Source organism: Podarcis raffonei, chromosome 10, assembly GCF_027172205.1.
Source record: "Podarcis raffonei isolate rPodRaf1 chromosome 10, rPodRaf1.pri, whole genome shotgun sequence".
In the NCBI taxonomy this organism is placed as follows: Eukaryota; Metazoa; Chordata; class Lepidosauria; order Squamata; family Lacertidae; genus Podarcis; species Podarcis raffonei.
The window spans coordinates 30,999,379-31,018,106 of record NC_070611.1 but is presented as its reverse complement, the minus strand read 5'-3'; the positions used below and the strand labels follow the sequence as shown (position 1 = coordinate 31,018,106).

At 40.9% G+C, this 18,728-nt stretch overlaps 1 protein-coding gene across 4 annotated transcripts in view; it reads right to left on the bottom strand.

Annotated features, from left to right (window-relative positions):
• Positions 1-4,501: 4,501 nt before the first annotated feature.
• Positions 4,502-18,728, bottom strand: part of TBC1D30 (TBC1 domain family member 30) — a 40,450-nt gene continuing 26,223 nt past the window's right edge. For 2 of the 4 annotated variants that reach the window (XM_053405244.1, XM_053405246.1), the window contains 8 exons: positions 18,494-18,662; positions 16,974-17,142; positions 12,295-12,400; positions 9,859-9,965; positions 9,544-9,683; positions 8,217-8,423; positions 7,986-8,042; positions 4,502-6,112 (listed from right to left, as the gene is read on the bottom strand). In XM_053405244.1, the coding sequence (XP_053261219.1) occupies positions 5,334-6,112; positions 7,986-8,042; positions 8,217-8,423; positions 9,544-9,683; positions 9,859-9,965; positions 12,295-12,400; positions 16,974-17,142; positions 18,494-18,662 (1,734 nt within the window). In that variant the 3' untranslated portion in view covers positions 4,502-5,333. The remainder of the gene's footprint in view (positions 6,113-7,985; positions 8,043-8,216; positions 8,424-9,543; positions 9,684-9,858; positions 9,966-12,294; positions 12,401-16,973; positions 17,143-18,493; positions 18,663-18,728) is intronic. The other 2 variants (XM_053405245.1, XM_053405247.1) reach the window with 1 other exon arrangement.

The window sequence follows — 18,728 nt, the reverse complement described above, 5'->3', positions numbered from 1 at the left end:
CTCAGTGCTTACAGCTGAGTAAACGTGCTTAGGATTACGCTACAAGGTTTTAAAGGAAAATACCGTAGACTGACAGTACAATCCTATGTGTATTTACATTGACATGCCCTATTATGGCAATGGGGCTTACTCACCACTAAATGTGTTTAGGGTATCTACTTTAGCCCATCAGAGTACTGTCAATTGGCAGAAAGTCTGCAGTGTCTAACACAGAAGGATGTAGTGGAAGAGAAAGTTAAGCTTTTTCCATTGCTACAATTATTAGAAGCAGCTTGAGCTGCTTAATATTGCTCGTCACCCAGCCTAAGCAGGTTTCTCAAAGTGAAAATGATCTTTCCTACCCAGTTTTAGGAGCTAATAATCTAGTGTGGAAGGCACTTTAATTGCATGTTTGGAGTTTGGGTAAACAATAACAGCTTCTTCTTTCTTGTTTAAGGAACTACATTGCAGGAGCTACAACAGTTTAAAATTTTTTTTTGAAAAATTGTAGCACACACACTCCACAAGTGTTTAGCATGCAACACAACAACCTGCAGCCTCAATGGAATGATATCCCCCCCAATATTTTGTGAGGTCCTTTAAAAAGTTTGCATGAACAGTGAAGCCAACACCTTCACCCCGACACATTTGAATCCAATACAAAGGAATGTCTCACCGTACTGTTTCCATTAAAGACGAAAGAATGAACACTGTATGGTAATTTTCAAGATAGCCAGCTCTTTTCATAGCAGCACATGAATACACCTGAGATAGATTAAACTCATATAGAAAATGTTCTTGGAGCTTCCATCATATCTCTGCAAACAAACACCAGCATTCTGCAACTGCAAAGTGGTTTGTGTGTAGACCAATAGTGGCATCTAGTGATCAAGTGGGAAATGATTTTTCCCCCACTAACAATTGCTTCTGCCCCCTTAGCAACAGAATTTTGCTTTACTTCTGTATCTTTGGAAACCTTTTGGGGGGAGGTCTATAAAGATGCAGGCTGCATAGATAGTTTGATTTAGAAATAGTAGAAGAACATGCTTCCCATATTTAATGCATGCACAATAAAGCTCTGAATGATTTCTTATGCAGCTTTGACTGTCATGAATTGAGCTGAGAAAATATGGTAGTTGACGTTAACTGCTTGATAATACTAGAGGTAACGGGAGAGGGGTGGCAATATTTTGAATGAACTCCATTTAACTGGGACAATTAAAAACTGGAGTTCATTCAAAATATAGAAGCAAAATTATTAACTAGGAGCAAGAGAATAGAACACAAAACACCAGTTTTAAAACTACAGTTGTACCTTGGTTTTCGAACAGCTTAGTTCTCGAATGTTTTGGCTCCCGAACGCCACAAACCCAGGAAGTGACTGTTCCAGTTTGCAAACTATTTTGGGAAGCCAAACATCTCACAAGCTTCCGCGGGTTCCAATTTGCTGCAGGAGCCTTCTGCAGCCGATCAGAAGCTGTGCTTTGGTTTCCGAACGTTTTGGAAGTTGAACGGACTTCCGGAACGGATTCCATTCGATTTCCAAGGTATGACTGTACTACATTGGTCCATCTTCATCTGAAGCCTAAAATACAATGGACTTGAACCCAGGCAAACCATCCTGGGGACAGTATTCAGAGTTTGGGTGTCATAGCAGAAAAAGTTATGGAACACTTTCCTAATGAAAGCCTTCTTGTTCTGTTGCTACCATTAGCAAGGTGGGTTAAGACAGCACTTTCTCTGTCATGACACTCCAGCTCCGAACAGCTTCTCCACGATGGTTAGCCAGGTACCAAGTCCATATGGAAAACTATTTTTTTCCAGTGCTTTTTTCAGAAGCTAGCTTTATAACTCTACTTTTATTATTTTTGCAGGCTTTGATTTTACTGACAATGGTCATAGTGCTCTTGGCAGCTTCAGTTGAAAAAGCAATAAATAAATTCCAGAATACACACATGCCAAGGCATCGCTTCCAGACGTCCCACAACACAACTTCCTAAGAGGCAAGGTGTAGTCAAAACAGGGTCCATTTACAGCAGTGGATCAGGAATGAAGAAAGGAGTGTAATATGCAGAATGCATTCAGATGCACTAAACCCTTGACAGGTCCTTGCACTATCAAAGCCCTCTACCCAGACTGCTCACACCATGCAGCTAATTTTGGATACGAGGCAATTGATTAGTATATACATAAACTGTTTTACTGTATATCAGGCTTTCATCTATTATCAACTATCTGCACTAAAGACTCAAGAGTTGGTGCACACGTATCACCATTAATATAACTGCATGAACAAATGTACTAATTCAAAGATGAGACAGTTTTCCCTTCAAAACAAAGAATCACATTGAAGTCCACACTCTAAATTCCCCAAATTGAACATTTTATCAACTGACTGGTGTATTTGTGTATCATTTGCTGCATTCCTGTACCACACAAATAGTATAACAATTAAAACAAACCCCGAAGGATGACATACAAGACGCAAGCAAACCTGCAACATGTATAAGCACAGAAACAGAAGCAAAACACAGAAATGGGGGAAGGGGATCCTGAAGTATTGGTTGCAATGTGATGACTAACTGTGCGGAACTATGCTCTGCATAGCTTCACTTATGGCAGCTAGAGCCACAAGTTGCATGTAAACATACAACATCCATTTGGATTAATTTGAAGTACTTCTAATTAAGTGTGTGTGTGTGTGTGTGTGTGTGTGTGTGTGTGTGTGTGAATTTTATCATATTGTTGTACATGACATTACGGTACTTTCTTTGACACAATGGAAGGAACAGTACACAACCATTTGCTTTGACCAACAGTGATACTTTTTTTCTGCAGCTTATCAACTTACAAGGATCGCCTCTGAACAAGTTGCACAGATTATTCATTCCAATGCATTCTTACAATGTGCTCATGAGATTCTAAAGTTGTTGAGAGCATTGCAAAGGAATTGGTTTCTATTTCATCACAGGCACAGTAATTAAGGTGTTGTTGTTGTTTTTACAATATCATATCATCTAGTGTATTCTGTATACTAGAAAGGCATCCTGATTCAATTATTTATCTACAAGAGATCATTTGCAGATCATGCACACAGCATGGATAATCATGGGCTGTGCATTTTTGTTTTGTTAAAAATATTTGAGATTTAGAAACCCTGCCTTACTGCAAGAAATTGGAGGCAACTCATTATTATTAATATTTAAAATGCATTATTGGTAAGTCCTATTTAATCTACAAGACAGAAAATGGCATCAACTATACCCATTAGACTCAGACACAAACACAGATAAAACTTCTCCGACAAAGACACCATTTCATACATCCTGTATATATTATCCTGTATATATTTATGTTACAATATCTATAGTACATTGTATACATCAAAGATACAAAGTTTAACACCAAAGTATCTTAAATCACAGCGCACAAAAGGCAGACAGACTCAGTAAGTTATTTCAGTTTCTTACTGGCACCACTCAGGTGGCAACAGTGATGGGTCCAGAACTACCTGTCATCATAATGTAAAGGTAGATACAACATGCCAAAACTAGCTGCTCCTATTGATGTGCAGGGACAGGGAGGGCTCTAGTACCCATGCAGAATTCCACATATGACACTGACCTCAGCCTCAGACAGCTCTGAAATGTATTGTGTGCATGCACAGGGTAGACCCCAGATAAGATTCCCTCTAGTGCTTTCCATTGGAGTAAATGGGGTGTCAAGCAATTTCAGAATGTTTTATGGGTTTGCAAATTGCTAATCTTGGATATAATTTTAGCTTAGTTTTTAGCTGCTTTCATTACTCCTTTAGGAATGGGAAGAAATCATTTTTACAGAAATATTTAATGTGGACAAAATATTAGCTCTGAAAAATTCACACGGCGAAGGACATAATTGTCTTTCAGGGTAGGAAACTACAGAGGTTTCCAAAATAAAGTTGGAATCCAAATTGGTTTTGGGTCAGTGTTTCGAGGACCAAATCCTATGCCTTTTATATGATACTGGAGAATCAGCAGCTGAGGCCTAAAGAAGTACATTGGACAAGCCAACACAGTAGGATTTTTTATTTTTATTTTTAAAAGTACGCCCACCTGGTGCCATATCACAAACTGTTTTTGAGCCTTCCTCAGGTTCATAACTGGCTTGCTGTGAAGCATGTAGACTGCTGCTCAGAAATCATGGGAAAACCAAAACTTGTTAGCAATCTAGGTGCATGATACTTTAGATTCTGCACTGATCCTTTATTCTTCTGTGCTGGTTTATCTGTTCGCTGAAAACATAAGAGTTACACATTCAGCACAATCGCATGCATGTCTATTCAGAAGTAAGTTCTACTGCGTTCAACTGGGGATCTACGTTCCAGGTAAGTCTGTTCAGGACTGCAACCTAAGAGCTATTACTTAGAGAAGTCTGGAGGATTCTTGTTGTGCTATGTGGGAGTACATTTCCTGAACCAACTGTGGATTGCAGGATGAGATGCAACCCATTCAGAGAACTTCAACTAAAGGATAATGGATACAGCCATAAATTTTCCTCAGCCGGGAAGCTGACACATTAGGGAATTAACATACACCGTGGAACAACACTGCCCAGCAGTCAACATGAAAAGTGACTTAACCTTATCAAAAAGGCTAAGGAAGATTTGTCTTTAATACCAGATACTTCTAGGAATTTTAGTGATAAATTAACGAACAGATTTAAATATATATTCCGACAGTCCCGTGACTCACTGAAGGTCATCATTTAGGGAGCCACGATCAAGTCATAGAACACATTTCAACTTCCCTTTTTACCCGATCCAAGGTGATAATTATTATATCAAAAATAATTAAAGGAAGTAACACCAGTGGCATTCAAGTGGAAAATGCTAAAACACAGCTAATGTGTCAGCTGCTCAAATATATTCTGTATATATTATACAGAAGCAGTTTTTAAAAAAAATATTTTGATCCGCCTTAAATTTTGAAGTTCAGTGCACTTCATTGAGGCAGCTACAAGGCTCTGCTAATTAGCCACTGAACCATAAAAGGTGGTAGTCTTCTTGATGAACTGACAGGGGGAAAACTGTCCTATCACTGCATTACCGAATGCCATATGACAGCTTCTCATTGCTGAAAGTCAATGTTCATTTTTTGAACATGAAAACTGTATGTGGCACTGTGTACTTTCACTACTCCACGTTATATTAAAAAAAGACAGATCTTCGATCATACAGTTTATGTTCCAGTTGTGACTTATCTTCATTATTTCAATTAAGAAATGAAATTATTCAGAAACTCCTTCAGAACAACCAACACACACATAATAAAAACCGAGATGATGATTATGATGATGAGCCAGCGATATATACATCATCGTTTTTTTGACCCGCTGTTACCGCTTGAAGGCTTGTTAAAGCTTCTGCTCATCTGTGGGAAATGTACAGTTGGGGTTCTCTCGGTTGGACCATACAATCCTAGGTTTCTGGCCGCAGCTGATTTTCTGAGAGGTTTGACACTGGGAAAAGGACTGAAGACTTGTGGTTTAGTAGTGGCAGCTTGGGGAGATTTTGCCACTGTCCCACTGTCACTGGGCGAATTTGGGAACTCGGATAGAGGTGTTTGACAGAACGAAGTTGATACTGATTCAACATCATCTTTGTCATTTTGGGTAAGTTCCAGGGCTTCGAGCTTCAGCTGAACAGCTGATACATTGACGCTGGCATTGGCATCTTTGTAACTTGGTTCAGGAGACTGTCCTTCAGCAGTCCGGGCATCTGAATCACTGCCTTCGATTTCCATAGATTCAGATTTGCTTGGAGCCTCTTCTTTCCCATTGGAGCTACTGGTTTTCACACCTTCATTCTGCTCTTCTATTAACCCTATTGTATCTCCATAGCCCAGCTGGCCTTTGGCTCTTGCTATATTCTTTCGATGCACCCTAATGTGAGTGCGCCAAGGAGAGTTGAGCTTTGTTTTAAGATCTTCGTGGGGACTAGGTGACATCTTCCCTCCTGCGTGATTTGGAACATGAATAATAGCATTTTTGGAAGACCTGTTAGTTGGCTTTATCTTCTTTCCTAGCAGAAGGTGGTTGATCACTGGAGAATGGTTCACTTGAGAGGGCAGAAGACTAGTAACTGGTCCTTTATCTGAAGAAAACAAACGTTTAAGAAGCACACTATTGAATGAGGCAAGGAAAATGATCAAACATTAAAGCAAACCTGACCAGTCTGATACACAAACACACACACATACGGGTGGGGGAGAAATTAAATTAAGTTTGAAATTAAATGCAGATCTATCAAATTAGCACTTTCAGGAAAATTATATGAGAACAGAAACAAAGCTATCCCTCAAAATTAGCGCTTATCTGAATTTTGTGGTGGTGTTCTCCAATCAACCTTTATTTTAAAAATGCATTACATTAGGGGAAAGTATTAATATGCATCAGTGAAAATGACATAAAATGCATTATAAGAGGGGAAATGTCTTGCAAAAATGTGTGCATTGGTCAAAACCGATTATCAAAATGTGTTCATTAGGAGAAATTTGCATTAAAATGTTGATCAGTTTTCATGAATCAGATTGCTACAGAAATGTAGAGGACGTGATTTAAGAATAGAAAAATGAGTAACCGAGAGAACGTAAGTTGAAAGATCCTTCTATCCCTGCTATACACTGCATTTTCCAATCCAAAACTGACCCAGATATTTGACCATGTGCTTCTCATGTCTCTCTCTTTCTTAATAGCAGGCTCCATAGTTTCTGTTGACTGGGAGGGGGGCAAATGCAACAAGAAACAGAGCATCTAGCAGCCTGAAGAAAGCAAGGGAAATGTATTTTATGTTGATTCAGAACTAAGAAAAGCATTCGGTAAGTAGGACTTATTTACTTTTAAAGGGAAAACATCTGGTACATAGGAAGTTACATATACCAAATCAGGCTACTGATTCATCTAGTTCAGCACTTACACTAACTGGCAGTGTCTCTCCAGAGTTTCAGTCAGGATTATGTGACTCTACTACTGAAGTTACAGTTCAGATATGTTTAACTGAGCAGCAGTGATCCTCTTTACAAATTTCTCTGACACCTATCCCAAGCAAATAAAAATGAAGATCCTAACCCAAGCCTTCTTTTCAAGGCAGTAAAGACCAAAGAAAGCAAGAATGTGCAATTAAATATATTACGAAGCTATACACATACACAACAGATGAATAAATTGATGGATTAGGTACTATGGGTTGGTTTAGTTTAACTACTAAATCATGTGAATAGCATGCTAGACTCTGCCTTCTGCCTCTGCCTTGTCCTGACGACCACACAAAGGTGTCTATAACCAAGCAGCTGGGTAAATACTCCATTTCATAGAAAGAACATTCAGCAATTTAATATGGTAACCAAGACAGACCATTTCCCAGCAGAATATCCAGTCACAGAGAGACGAGAGAGAGAGTGCCAAAGGATATATATATAAGACAATTGATTAAGGTTAGTGAAAAGGGGCTTTGGCAATCCTGGGAAATGAAAACCTTCATCAATTTGGTTTTGCCACATGGTTGTTCTGTGCATACTATATTTCTTAGATTTTCAAAATTGCATTTCATGGGGTATTTCCTATGAAAGATGGAGCTGAAAATCCAGCCTGGGACAGGAAGGCCGTACTGTCAGATGTGGGATAAGATTCCTCACCACTGTTAGGAGGTACGACCCATCTCTAGCAGTAAAGTGAAAGTTCAGTTTTCAAATGGTTCATCCCACAGATAATACTGTCACAAAGGGTATTTACTGATCAGCAGCGACAGTATGTGCACTTTATGCTGAATCAGCGTTGAAACATATTTGTTCTAAGTCCAGCCAATTCATATCTAATCTTGTAATTTGTTGATAGTTCTGATGCCAAATCACTGTCCATCCAATTGGGAATTCAGAACATTTCACCCCAATTCCAAGGATGCCAGAGCTGTTAGTAAAATCAGAGAAATCAATATTGTATCCAAGATTAGCATAGATATCTTTAAATACCATTATTCGGCTGGTCCCTGGGATCTAACATAATCCCAGGGTCATCATCTTCAGACCCTAACAAAAGAAAAACAAATATCAACATCGTCTTTATAAGTGACAAGCTCTTTAGTCAGATGAGATCCTTCCAACTACTTCATTCTTTTCGTCTTCTATAGATGAACACAAAAACATGATTTGCTTTCTCATGCACATGAAGCTAACTTGCGCTTCCAAACACAAGCAATTTACCTGCTCTGATGTACACCTGATGGACCTGTTGCTGCTGTTTCTTCTTTATCCGTGAATACTGCCTTTTCAGCGCATTAATGTCTGTGGTCATACGTTCCATCATCATACTGTTAAAAGCGGCGTGGTATTCGCTCCGACAGGCATCTATTGCTCCAGGGCTTAGCTCTGCAATATTGCTGGAACCTAGAGTCTGCTCTTCATTATGATCTATGCATAGTAGAAAGAGAGCATGAGAAACGCATCAGAATGTATTACATAATGGCAACCCCACCGTCCTTAAATCGGGGGAGGAAAAACTGTAGCCCTCCAGATGCTGTTTGGACTATAAACTCTCATTATCCCCTAACCACTGGCATTGCTGGTTGGGGATGAAGGTAGCCGCAATCCAAAAATCACCTGGGGGGCACAGATTCCCCATCCCTGCCTTACATGAGCAGAGGATTTCAATAACCTGGCATTGTCTGTACTTGCATTTAAACGGCTGGCAAATTTTAAACCTCAAAAGATCAGCAGTAGTCAACATGAAACTGTTACCGGCCTGTACTTAAACCCTCAGGAACTATCAACAAAAAAATTACCATATATTCATCTTGATGTGACTTTGAATATTACTTAGAAACGCTGTTCTCAAAAGTACACAGCAAGCCATCATGGGGGTGGGGAACAGAACGTAGTTAAGGAAGGGATACACTGCTCCTCTCTAATTGCTCAGTTGTGAGCCCAATCGCATTATATCTGAGATAAAATACCATTCTATCGTACAGTCAAACCGCAGTTGTCGGACATAATCTGTTCCGGAAGCCCATTTGGCTTCTGAAACTTTCAACAACTGAATCGCAGCTTCCTGTTGGTTGCAGGAGCTTCCTGCACTCAGAAGCTGCGCCGGACATTCGGCTTCTGAAAAATGTTCAAAAACTAGAGCATTTACTTCTGGGTTTTTGGTGTTTGGGAGCCAAACTGTTCGAAAATGGAGCTGTTCAGGAGCCGAGGTTTGATTGTACTGTGATCAGCACCAAAGAGACAGCTATATTTCACCTATGAAGCACTTCCTATGAAACAGCCTAATGTGACTCAACTATTTAAAAAATCAGTAATAAAAACATATGTAAAAACCATTTTAAATCCAATGGGCCATATTAATCAAATGCTCCTGTACCCACCTTTCATAGGCCACGGAATGGCATGGTTTGTCCTTCGAGCATTTGATTAAAGGCTGATGCCCAGGGATGGTAATCTGCCGGCCTCTAAACTACATAGCAGAACTGCAAGATAAACCCATGGGGGAAAGAGGCTCCTATGGTGATGCTGTAATGTTTACATTCTTTACCTTTGAATTGCTTTTGATACTTCTGTAGTTCTGGGGCTAGAAACCCACTGAATGGCCCAAGGCAACCAATGACATTAGCTATGGAATCTTCATCATCAAGGTCGTTCTCCTCATCACTGTCTCTAATTTTTCCCAGCCATCTGCAAAAGGAAAGCACACAGACACACTGCTGACCTGGACTTGCAAATGCATCTATAATAAACTGAACAGTTCACCAGGCTCAAGATACATAATCATCTACGTTTGTCCCTTTTATATACAGATCTTGCCTGGATTACAATATATGGTACTGGCAAGAGGTGAGGACAGACTTACCCTGAAGCTGATTTCACTGAGGCAGGAAAAGGAGTAATGTTGTATGTATATTTCTCCCGTAATTCTGCTAGTTGTGGGAAAGGGAACTGGGCCATAGAATAAACAGTCTAGGGGGCAAAAAGAAAGAGACAAGCTTTTAAAATCGGTGCCTTTTCTTTTAATTTTTCAAAGCAACTGTCCATAACTCAAATAAAGGATGGCTGCAGGATTAGGCAATATATTTCCTCATGTACTGAAACGAAAGGTGAAAGGTTTGGTTTTTTGTGATGGAACATACATTTCCTGCAGGAAAGAAGATGACTGTCTCGCTGGAAACATAAGAGAACTGTTTGAATCAGGCAGAAAAGATAACAAGGACATGCATGCGAAACTCGCGCAAATGCAAGCATTCGCTGCATTCTAAGGCATTTGTTTTCAAGGCAGTGTGTGCAAATTTAAACCATCTCTGCTGCAAGTGTGGTTGATCTATGGTCCTGCGGATGTTGCCAAACTGCAACTTCTGTCCTCTCTGCACCCACTCCAAACAGAAATTATGAACTAACAGATGTTGGAAGAATTCTTTATTGCTACCGTGACACAAAAGCAAGAAAGTGAACAAAGGGTGGAAATAATCACAAACGTCTGCTTTGCCAAAAAAGAAGTGCTGCCATATGCACTCTCTGGGAGCGTTAGCACAGGGCAAAAGTCTCTCAATTAAGGCGTGTTTCTGAATGAATAAAGAATGAGTGAGTCTGCTTGGCCTGTACTTAATACACAAAAGCTACCATAGAAACTGATGCTATACTTCTTGCCTGAAGGTGGTGGTGGGGAAAAGGGACACCACATTGCCCTGATGCAGTGCAAGCAATGAAACATTAAGCCCTTCTGGAGATGAGATTCCTTTTGCCTCAGTCAGAAGTGTGCACAAAAACTCCAACAACATAAAACACCTCTTCCGTTTTGCGAGTCCGGACAACACCTGGCAAGCGTGGGAACAGACAAAACTGCACCTAGCCCTCACATCTCTCCCCCGCCCCCTTATTCGAGTTTGATCACTTTCACCTGCATCGTTACTATATTCCTACAATGCTATCCTTTGGGAGAAGAATTGTAGCAGAACCTGAAAATCATTTATACCCTTTATAGAAATCTGTTCCATATGAAACCTCTGAATGAAATTGTACCATTATTATTTTTCTGCATGTTGCTAATTTCCAGAGGTTTAGGTTATAAATAGAACTACGCGTTCCTGTCCCCTTCTCTTTTAGCTGCAACAGACTGATATGGCTACTTCTGGGTGGGTGGGGGAACCAATATCCATAGCCCACCAAGCTGAACATAACACTACAGCCATATATTGTACCTTCCTTTTTTAAAAAAATCCTCCCCAAAACTGCAAAAAATAGGTGATTTATTAAGCATCTTGGTGGGCTATCTTACATGGCCGAAGGCAGGCTTCCTTTAATACTCAATGCTATCTGCCTATATTGCCCCATATCTTGAATTCACACATCAAACCAATCACTGAAATGCAATTTATAAGAGAGAAGGAAGCAGTTTGATACTGACATTCATTGCACTCTTCTCAGTATTGTACAAACCTATTTCGAGAGCTATGTGGGCAGCCACTGCTTTGTATTTTAAAAGTACAGCACATTTGCATTATTCATAAGGTTCCTTCCCTGTCTTTAAAGTTCTTGCCAAAGTTGGATGAAAAGCGAACTGTACAAGGTTGACTTGTTATTAACAGTAATAGAACACTCCGCTTCAATTAGATTTCAGAGAACACTTTATAATTTTTGAACTGTTTTTTTCTTCCTTTTCTGAACACAGGAACCCAGTAAGCTGCCTTATACAGGGTCAGACCTTCTAGCTCATACTATATTTGCTTACTGGCAGCAGCTCTATAAAGGACTCTTTCTCAGTCCTAACAGAAGATGCCAGGGGCTGAATATGAAAACCTTTGCATGCAGGGAAGATATTCTACCACTGAGCTACAGCGTCCCTTTCGGATATTTTTAATACCTTGAAAAAACGTGAGCTTTGTCCAACCAGAGCAAGATTATTCCACCCTAAAGGTAAAGGTAAAGGGACCCCTGACCATTAGGTCCAGTCGGCGCTCATCTCACTTTATTGGCCGAGGGTACCAGCGTACAGCTTCCAGGTCATGTGGCCAGCATGACCAAGCCACTTCTGGCGAACCTGAGCAGTGCACAGAAACGCTATTTACCTTCTCGCCGCAGCGGTACCTATTTATCTACTTGCACTTTGACGTGCTTTCGAACTGCTAGGTTGGCAGGAGCAGGGACCGAGCAACGGGAGCTCACCCCATCGCGGGGATTTGAACCACCGACCTTCTGATCAGCAAGTCCTAGGCTCTGTGGTTTAACCCACAGCACCACCCACGTCCCTTTATTCCACCCTAGTTTCACCTTAATGTAGTTCATACTTACTAACCTGCATGAGTTCATTGCTATCAATCAGGTCGCCTTCCAGCATCTCTTGGGTTAACTTTCCCATGGTGCCATAGAATTCATCCGCAGTTTCACAACAATCTATCTGCCTGCATCGCAACACAAACATTTCCATTATCTAAACAACATGTTATATTTCTGAGTAAATATAGAGTGCGTAATCAGTTATTTGGAGAGAGGGGGACACACATAAACAGCTTAACACTAGTGATATTAGTAGACAGATATCCACAAATAGCTCTAATTAGAGAACAGGCTATTAATCTGTGTTTCAGCATCATGCAAACATAAAAAGTGAAAATACAACACTATTTCTTTGTCACACTTGAAAGTATCCCAGTGTTCAGGGGAATGAGTCGTCCAACGAAGCACCCTATTTGGGTGATTTACTCTGTGGCGATTATTTATTTACATTATTTCTTACGCCACTTTTCTCAAAGCAGCTCAAAATCATAAAAAACAGAACACTTATAAAATTCGAACTAACACGGTAAGAAGAAAAAAAGCAGATTCTAATTCAGTAATCCAACTGAAAGTGATTCAAACCATTTTGTAGTTTAGAAAGAGAGCAATCGGTCTTTAAAAGCCAGCCATCTACGATGAACTATGATCACACGGACTAACTATGCTCGGAGTAGGAAGCAATTTCAGCACACAGAGCAAAGGGAAAGGAGAGGGAAGTGTTACCAAATGTTTGATAGGACTTCAACCTTAAGTGTAGGAAGGAAAAGACTAGTCCTGTTTCTGTTCAGTTATTTCCTTACTGCAGTGCCTATGCAACTTGTCAGTGTTTTGTGAAAATTTGTTTAATCTCTACATCAGCATGGGAACCATCTGTTATTAAGTGGCAGGCCAGTAAATGGGTCCCAAAAACATTCCTGGGAAATTTCCAAAGGAAAGGGTAGTAACCATTCCATTTAAAGGAGAGGCTAGACTGCTGTCTCTACACATGTACATCCTAGATAAAATTTAGATAGAAGCTTTAGAGACATAGTTGTTTAATATTTGCACAGTTCCAGTTTGATGAGAGCTTCTTTTGAAGTTTTCCTGCCCTTCTTTCGACTTCCACAGAGGAATGATTATTTCCCCCCTTCAATGTGGTGTTTTCTCAGTGAGCATGTGATTGATCTGTAGACAGTTGAACTCTTTAGGGTGCTCTTGAGAGGTCAAAGAAAGGACAACAAGATAGTGATTCAAGACAACAGTACATGTGCCTCAAAGGAATGAAAATGATCATGACTTAGAATTCATGCAGCATCTTCTATTTCAGATTGCCAGTTTAACTCTGAAAACCGCAATCTCACCATGAGCTTCTGTAGATAAGCGACCGAAACAGAGACTCTGACAAAGACGTACTTGAAATAAATATCAGGTTGGCTTTGATCATCATAATTTATCTTTGTGTCCTTGTTTTAGAGGAGGACCCGAGGTGGATGTAACCTTTCCACCTGAGCACTCAGATCTAAACCTGAGTATTTTCTAGAAGCAACGCAAAACTATTTCAGTAGCCAAAAATATTCAAGTATAAAAACATAGACAACAGTTCAATAGTCTGGTGCTATGTTTTCAATATACTTTTACCTCCCTGGGTTACAAACTAAATAATATCTATATAAACGGAAACAAGAGACTCTGCACTGCAGGAAGCTGCAAAAGAAACTGTGGCACCATCAGATCAACATCATATTTCATATACCCTTAAGAAGTAAATGGTGGTGGTGCACATGTTGTGATCCACCTGGAATCAAGCTATGACCTACTTTTGTTGTTGTTTAGTCGTTTAGTCGTGTCCGACTCTTCGTGACCCCATGGACCAGAGCACTCCATGCACTCCTGTCTTCCACTGCCTCCTACTTGCACTTTGTGCTTTTGAACTGCTAAGTTGGCAGGAGCAGGGACCGAGCAATGGGAGCTCACCCCGTCGCGGGGATTCGAACCGCTGACCTTTTGATCGGCAAGCCCTAGGCTCAGTGGTTTAACCCACAGTGCCACCCGCGTCCCCTTCCTTCTACAGCCCTCCATAAACCTAACTGGGTCCTCCATAAACCTCCCACACCACTCTTGATCCTTTCAGAGCAGACTTTCAGTGGTGCACTGGGAAATCACCAAGAATTGCCTACCCTACCCTAGCAACAGGAACATCTCGTGAGCAAATTCTGCTCATGAGACATAAAATAAAATCTAATTGTTCTTTGAAAGACGAAGTCAAAATGAAAACTGTCTGCCTATTATGGAAAAATTTTAAATCGTGATTAGTGTTAATTGCATTTAGAAAGTAGCACTTAATTAGTTTTTTGTCTTATTTCAGGGACAATTTTTGCATCTAAACTGGCTCTTCAGGAAAGCAAAATATGTGGGCATCAGAAGAGGAGATCAGAAGCAATAATGGAATCCAGCAAAACATTTTCCAGCTGAACTAGTAGTCTTCTGCTTGCAATTACCCTTGAAGTCAATGACAAAAACTTGTTCACAAAAGGACTGGGTCTTTTTGCTTTGAATGTAACTAACTGGGAAAAGAAATGAGTTGTTCCAAGTATTATTATTATTATTATTTAAAGCATAAATCTGAATTTACGTGTCTTAGTACTTTATTTCAGAAAGCTTTTTCAAGTTCTTCACAAGCGATGGAAATGATTCCTAAAGCCCTTGCTATTAGCTTTTTTAATCAACTGTTCTTGACAGCCACTAGAATATTTGTTAGAACTTGTCCCAGAATAAACACACTTCTTTTAAAAAAACAATCCTTTGAATATAATTAGTTTATTCAATTACCAGGGTGTTTCTTAGACTTTCATTAAGGGCTGCAAACACTCTGGGTGGAATTCAATTAACTCCCTTGTACTCAACAAAAGGGCTTTTGATTCAGCAGACACCTCTGCTAATGGAAGAGGAGGGGAAGGAACTGTTGCCGATTCCCCCTTTCCTCTTCTGAAGGGTCCCTCAAATCTCTGGAGCTGATTTTGGGGAGGTGGACACCAAGAGTTGCATTTGGGGGAGGGGTACCTGGCAAATAGTGAGCTCCCCTCCTCTTCATTTAGTGGGCGCCTCTCCTGGACAAAAAGCCTGTGTAAATTTTGTGGGTTGGATCCAGGCAGTCTTTTGTGGACAGGAATCCTCCCTCTATGCAAGGCTTCTGATTCAACAGAAGGCTCCCTCCCACCCAGCCACACAGTGTCGGAAGTAGTGCTGGTTGCAACTAGCAAAGATACTTCTCCACTGGCTGCAGCAAAGTCTGGATCCAACCCCATAATATTCCCATTAAAGGTAAAGGTAAAGGTACCCCTGACCATTAGGTCCAGTGCACGCTCATCTCACTTTACTGGCCAAGGGAGCCAGCGTTTGTCCGCAGACAGTTTTTCCGGGTCATGTGGACAGCATGACTAAGCCACTTCTGGCGAACCAGAGCAGCGCACAGAAACGCTGTTTACCTTCCCGCTGGAGTGGTACCTATTTATCTACTTGCACTTGAGGTGCTTTCAAACTGCTAAGTGAGCAGGAGCTGGGACCAAACAACAGGAGCTCACTCCGTCACGGGGATTCAAACCGCCGACCTTCTGATTGGCAAGCCCTAGGGCTCTGTGGTTTAGACCACAGCGCCACCAGTGTCCCTTCAATATTCCCATTAGCAAAAAATAAAATAAAATACAATGGAAACCATGATAGCTGTCCCAGACACTGTCCCAGTATATAAACCGTTGCATTAATCTTGAACATAATACTGTTTTGGCCTAAATATAAGACACACCCATAAATAAGCCGCAGCTTTAAAATTGCAGTGGGGAAAAGAAAAAAAAGAAAATAACCGGGCTGCTTCCTAGGCCGGCCTTCCCCCCTTCCCCCTTCCTTAGGCAGTTCAGGGGAGGCAGAAGCAGTGGGCGGGCTGCGGGCAGTCGCTCCACACACTGTGCTGCTCTCTGGGAGGGGGGAGAGCCCACCGCTTTGCTAACGGCCTCCCCCCCCTTTCCCCCGATGGAGGCTTGGGAACGGCGGACGGGTTGCGTGCCATCGCCCCATGCTCCTGTCTGCTCTCTGGGGGCGGGGGGGGGGGAGCCGCGCCATGTAAGGTCACAAATATAAGCCACACTTATATTCTGCATAGGCAGAATTTGGAAAAAAAAGTGCTGCTTATATTTGGGCCAATATGGTAAATGTAATGTTGTACATGATCCATTTACAGTTGTACCTTGGCTCCCGGCCAAATTGGCTCCTGAACGATCGAAACCCAGAAGAGAGCGTTCTGGTTTTCAGAACCTGATCGTCCAGCGCTGCTTCTGATTGGCTGCAGGACACTCCTGCAGCCAATCGGAAGCAGCGCCTTGATTTTCTAATGGTTCCGGGAGTCGAACGGACTCCCAGAATGCATTCTGTTCGAGAACCAAGGTATGACTGTATATGAATCACTAAGGAGGGCGATTCAACTTCTGGGATATGTTTTAGGAGCAATGTCAGCTGCTGCCTCACTACCACCAACCCACAAAACAACTGAACTGTATGTAACATAGCTGCATCGCAAAGCACGCTATATGGGTCAACTGGGATGGAGAAGGAAAAAAGAATGGGCATCATTGTCAGAACTTCAGTACCATTTCATATAGTACTTCCAACCCTCCAAACAACTATTCAGTATCATTTCCTTTAGGCGTAGGCTGAAAGTATACTTACTCTCCCAGCTTTGCCCAAATAGCCAGTGCTACTCTCAGTATAATTTCTGACCCTTCGAAGAACACAGAATCCCAGATTTTTAGAACTGTATGGTTAGGAAGGCATGTAGCAAACAAGGTCAGGAACCACTGCATAGTGAAGACATTCGTGAGTGGGGGTTCGTAACCGCCTGAAACAGAAAAAAATAGAACAGATCCACATCTATTCCCTGAAAGTGTTTGTCTTAACACAACCCATAAGGAAGAAAAATACAGAATTGCAGTAACAACAAATGATCCCATTCCATTCATTTTTCGGTTTGCCATAGATCCAAGGAAGCCAAACACAATTGATAATATGCTAGCAACATTCCTCTATGAAATAGCATTGCTCAGCTTTTACTAATGTCGGAATCCGGTAGGATTTTTACCCCCCTCAAGCCTTCTGAATTGGTATCATAAACTGAACAGCGGTGTGGGAGGTGATTGGATCAGGAGTGTAACAATAAACTCTGTTACACTTGCATTTCTACTTCCATCAACCCATCTCTTCCTCTCTTTTACATAAAAATAACCCTGCTTCATCGGGCCAAAGTCCAGCATCCTGTTCTCACAGTGGCCAACTAGATGCTTATGGGAAGCCTGCAAGCAATGCCCAAATACAACAAGTGGGATTAGGTATCAGTATTTGCATGTCAAACTCCGTAGTATCCCAATTTTCAATGGAATGGTTTGTCCAATTGCCCAGCACTCTCTTAGCATCTTTTAACTCTGCAGTGATGATCAATTATTTATTGAACTTTCTTATGCTGCTTTTCAAGACAAGAAGTCTTTCCGAAGCAGTTCACAGCCATAATTTAGCATTTAAGAAAAAATACAGGAGATACCTTAAAAATGTAAATTAACACAGCAGCAAAGAACAGATTCTCTCTCAAACCAGTAACCCCAACTGGAACAGTTATTACTATTTTCACTATGATGTTTGCTATTTTTTAAAAAATCTGATACAAAAAAATATATGAGGGCCCTGTGATAATCATCTGAGGTCCTTCGTCCATGAGAAACCCAGAGCATGGCAACACAAGAAAGGGCCTTTTCTGTGGTGGCTCCCCACATGTAAAATGCTCTCTTCGGGGAGGCTCCCCTGGCACCTTCATTACATATCACTGTGCCAGGCAAAAACTTCTCTCTTTAACCAGACTTTTGGCTGATTAACATTCTACATCATTTTAAATGTGTTTGTCAGGGGGAACATTATCGGTTTTGTTTTGTTCTTGCTTTCATTATGTATTTTGTGTTCTCGTTATGTATTTTTATGTTGTGGACCACCTTCAGATGAAGGACGGGTATACAAATTTAATAAATAATAATAATAATTAGTTTCACCTCAAATATTTGTTAAGTTTTAAACAGGCTAATATATTTTTTAACCTCGTGATCAGATGCGTTCTAAAGGCTCCCAGGGCAAAGAAATGTTATAGGAGCGAAGAAACAGAAAACTAACAAAGAAAACAATTGGAAGGTATCTGTGCAGGCATCTACCTCCACTTTCCCTGTTGGCAGCTCTTTGAAGAGTATCCAAATGCTGTGACAGCTCAGGAAGTTTCATTCTCAAGAGGTCTCGGAACACGGCCATGTCGACAGATAGCGCTCGGAGGTTATTGACAAAATAGCTGTCAGGCAGCACTTTATCAATTAAGTAAATCATAATCTGAAAACAAAGCAGAAAAGGCTAGCAGCTAGTAAGGGTCCCGCGGAATCACTGTGGTTGAATACA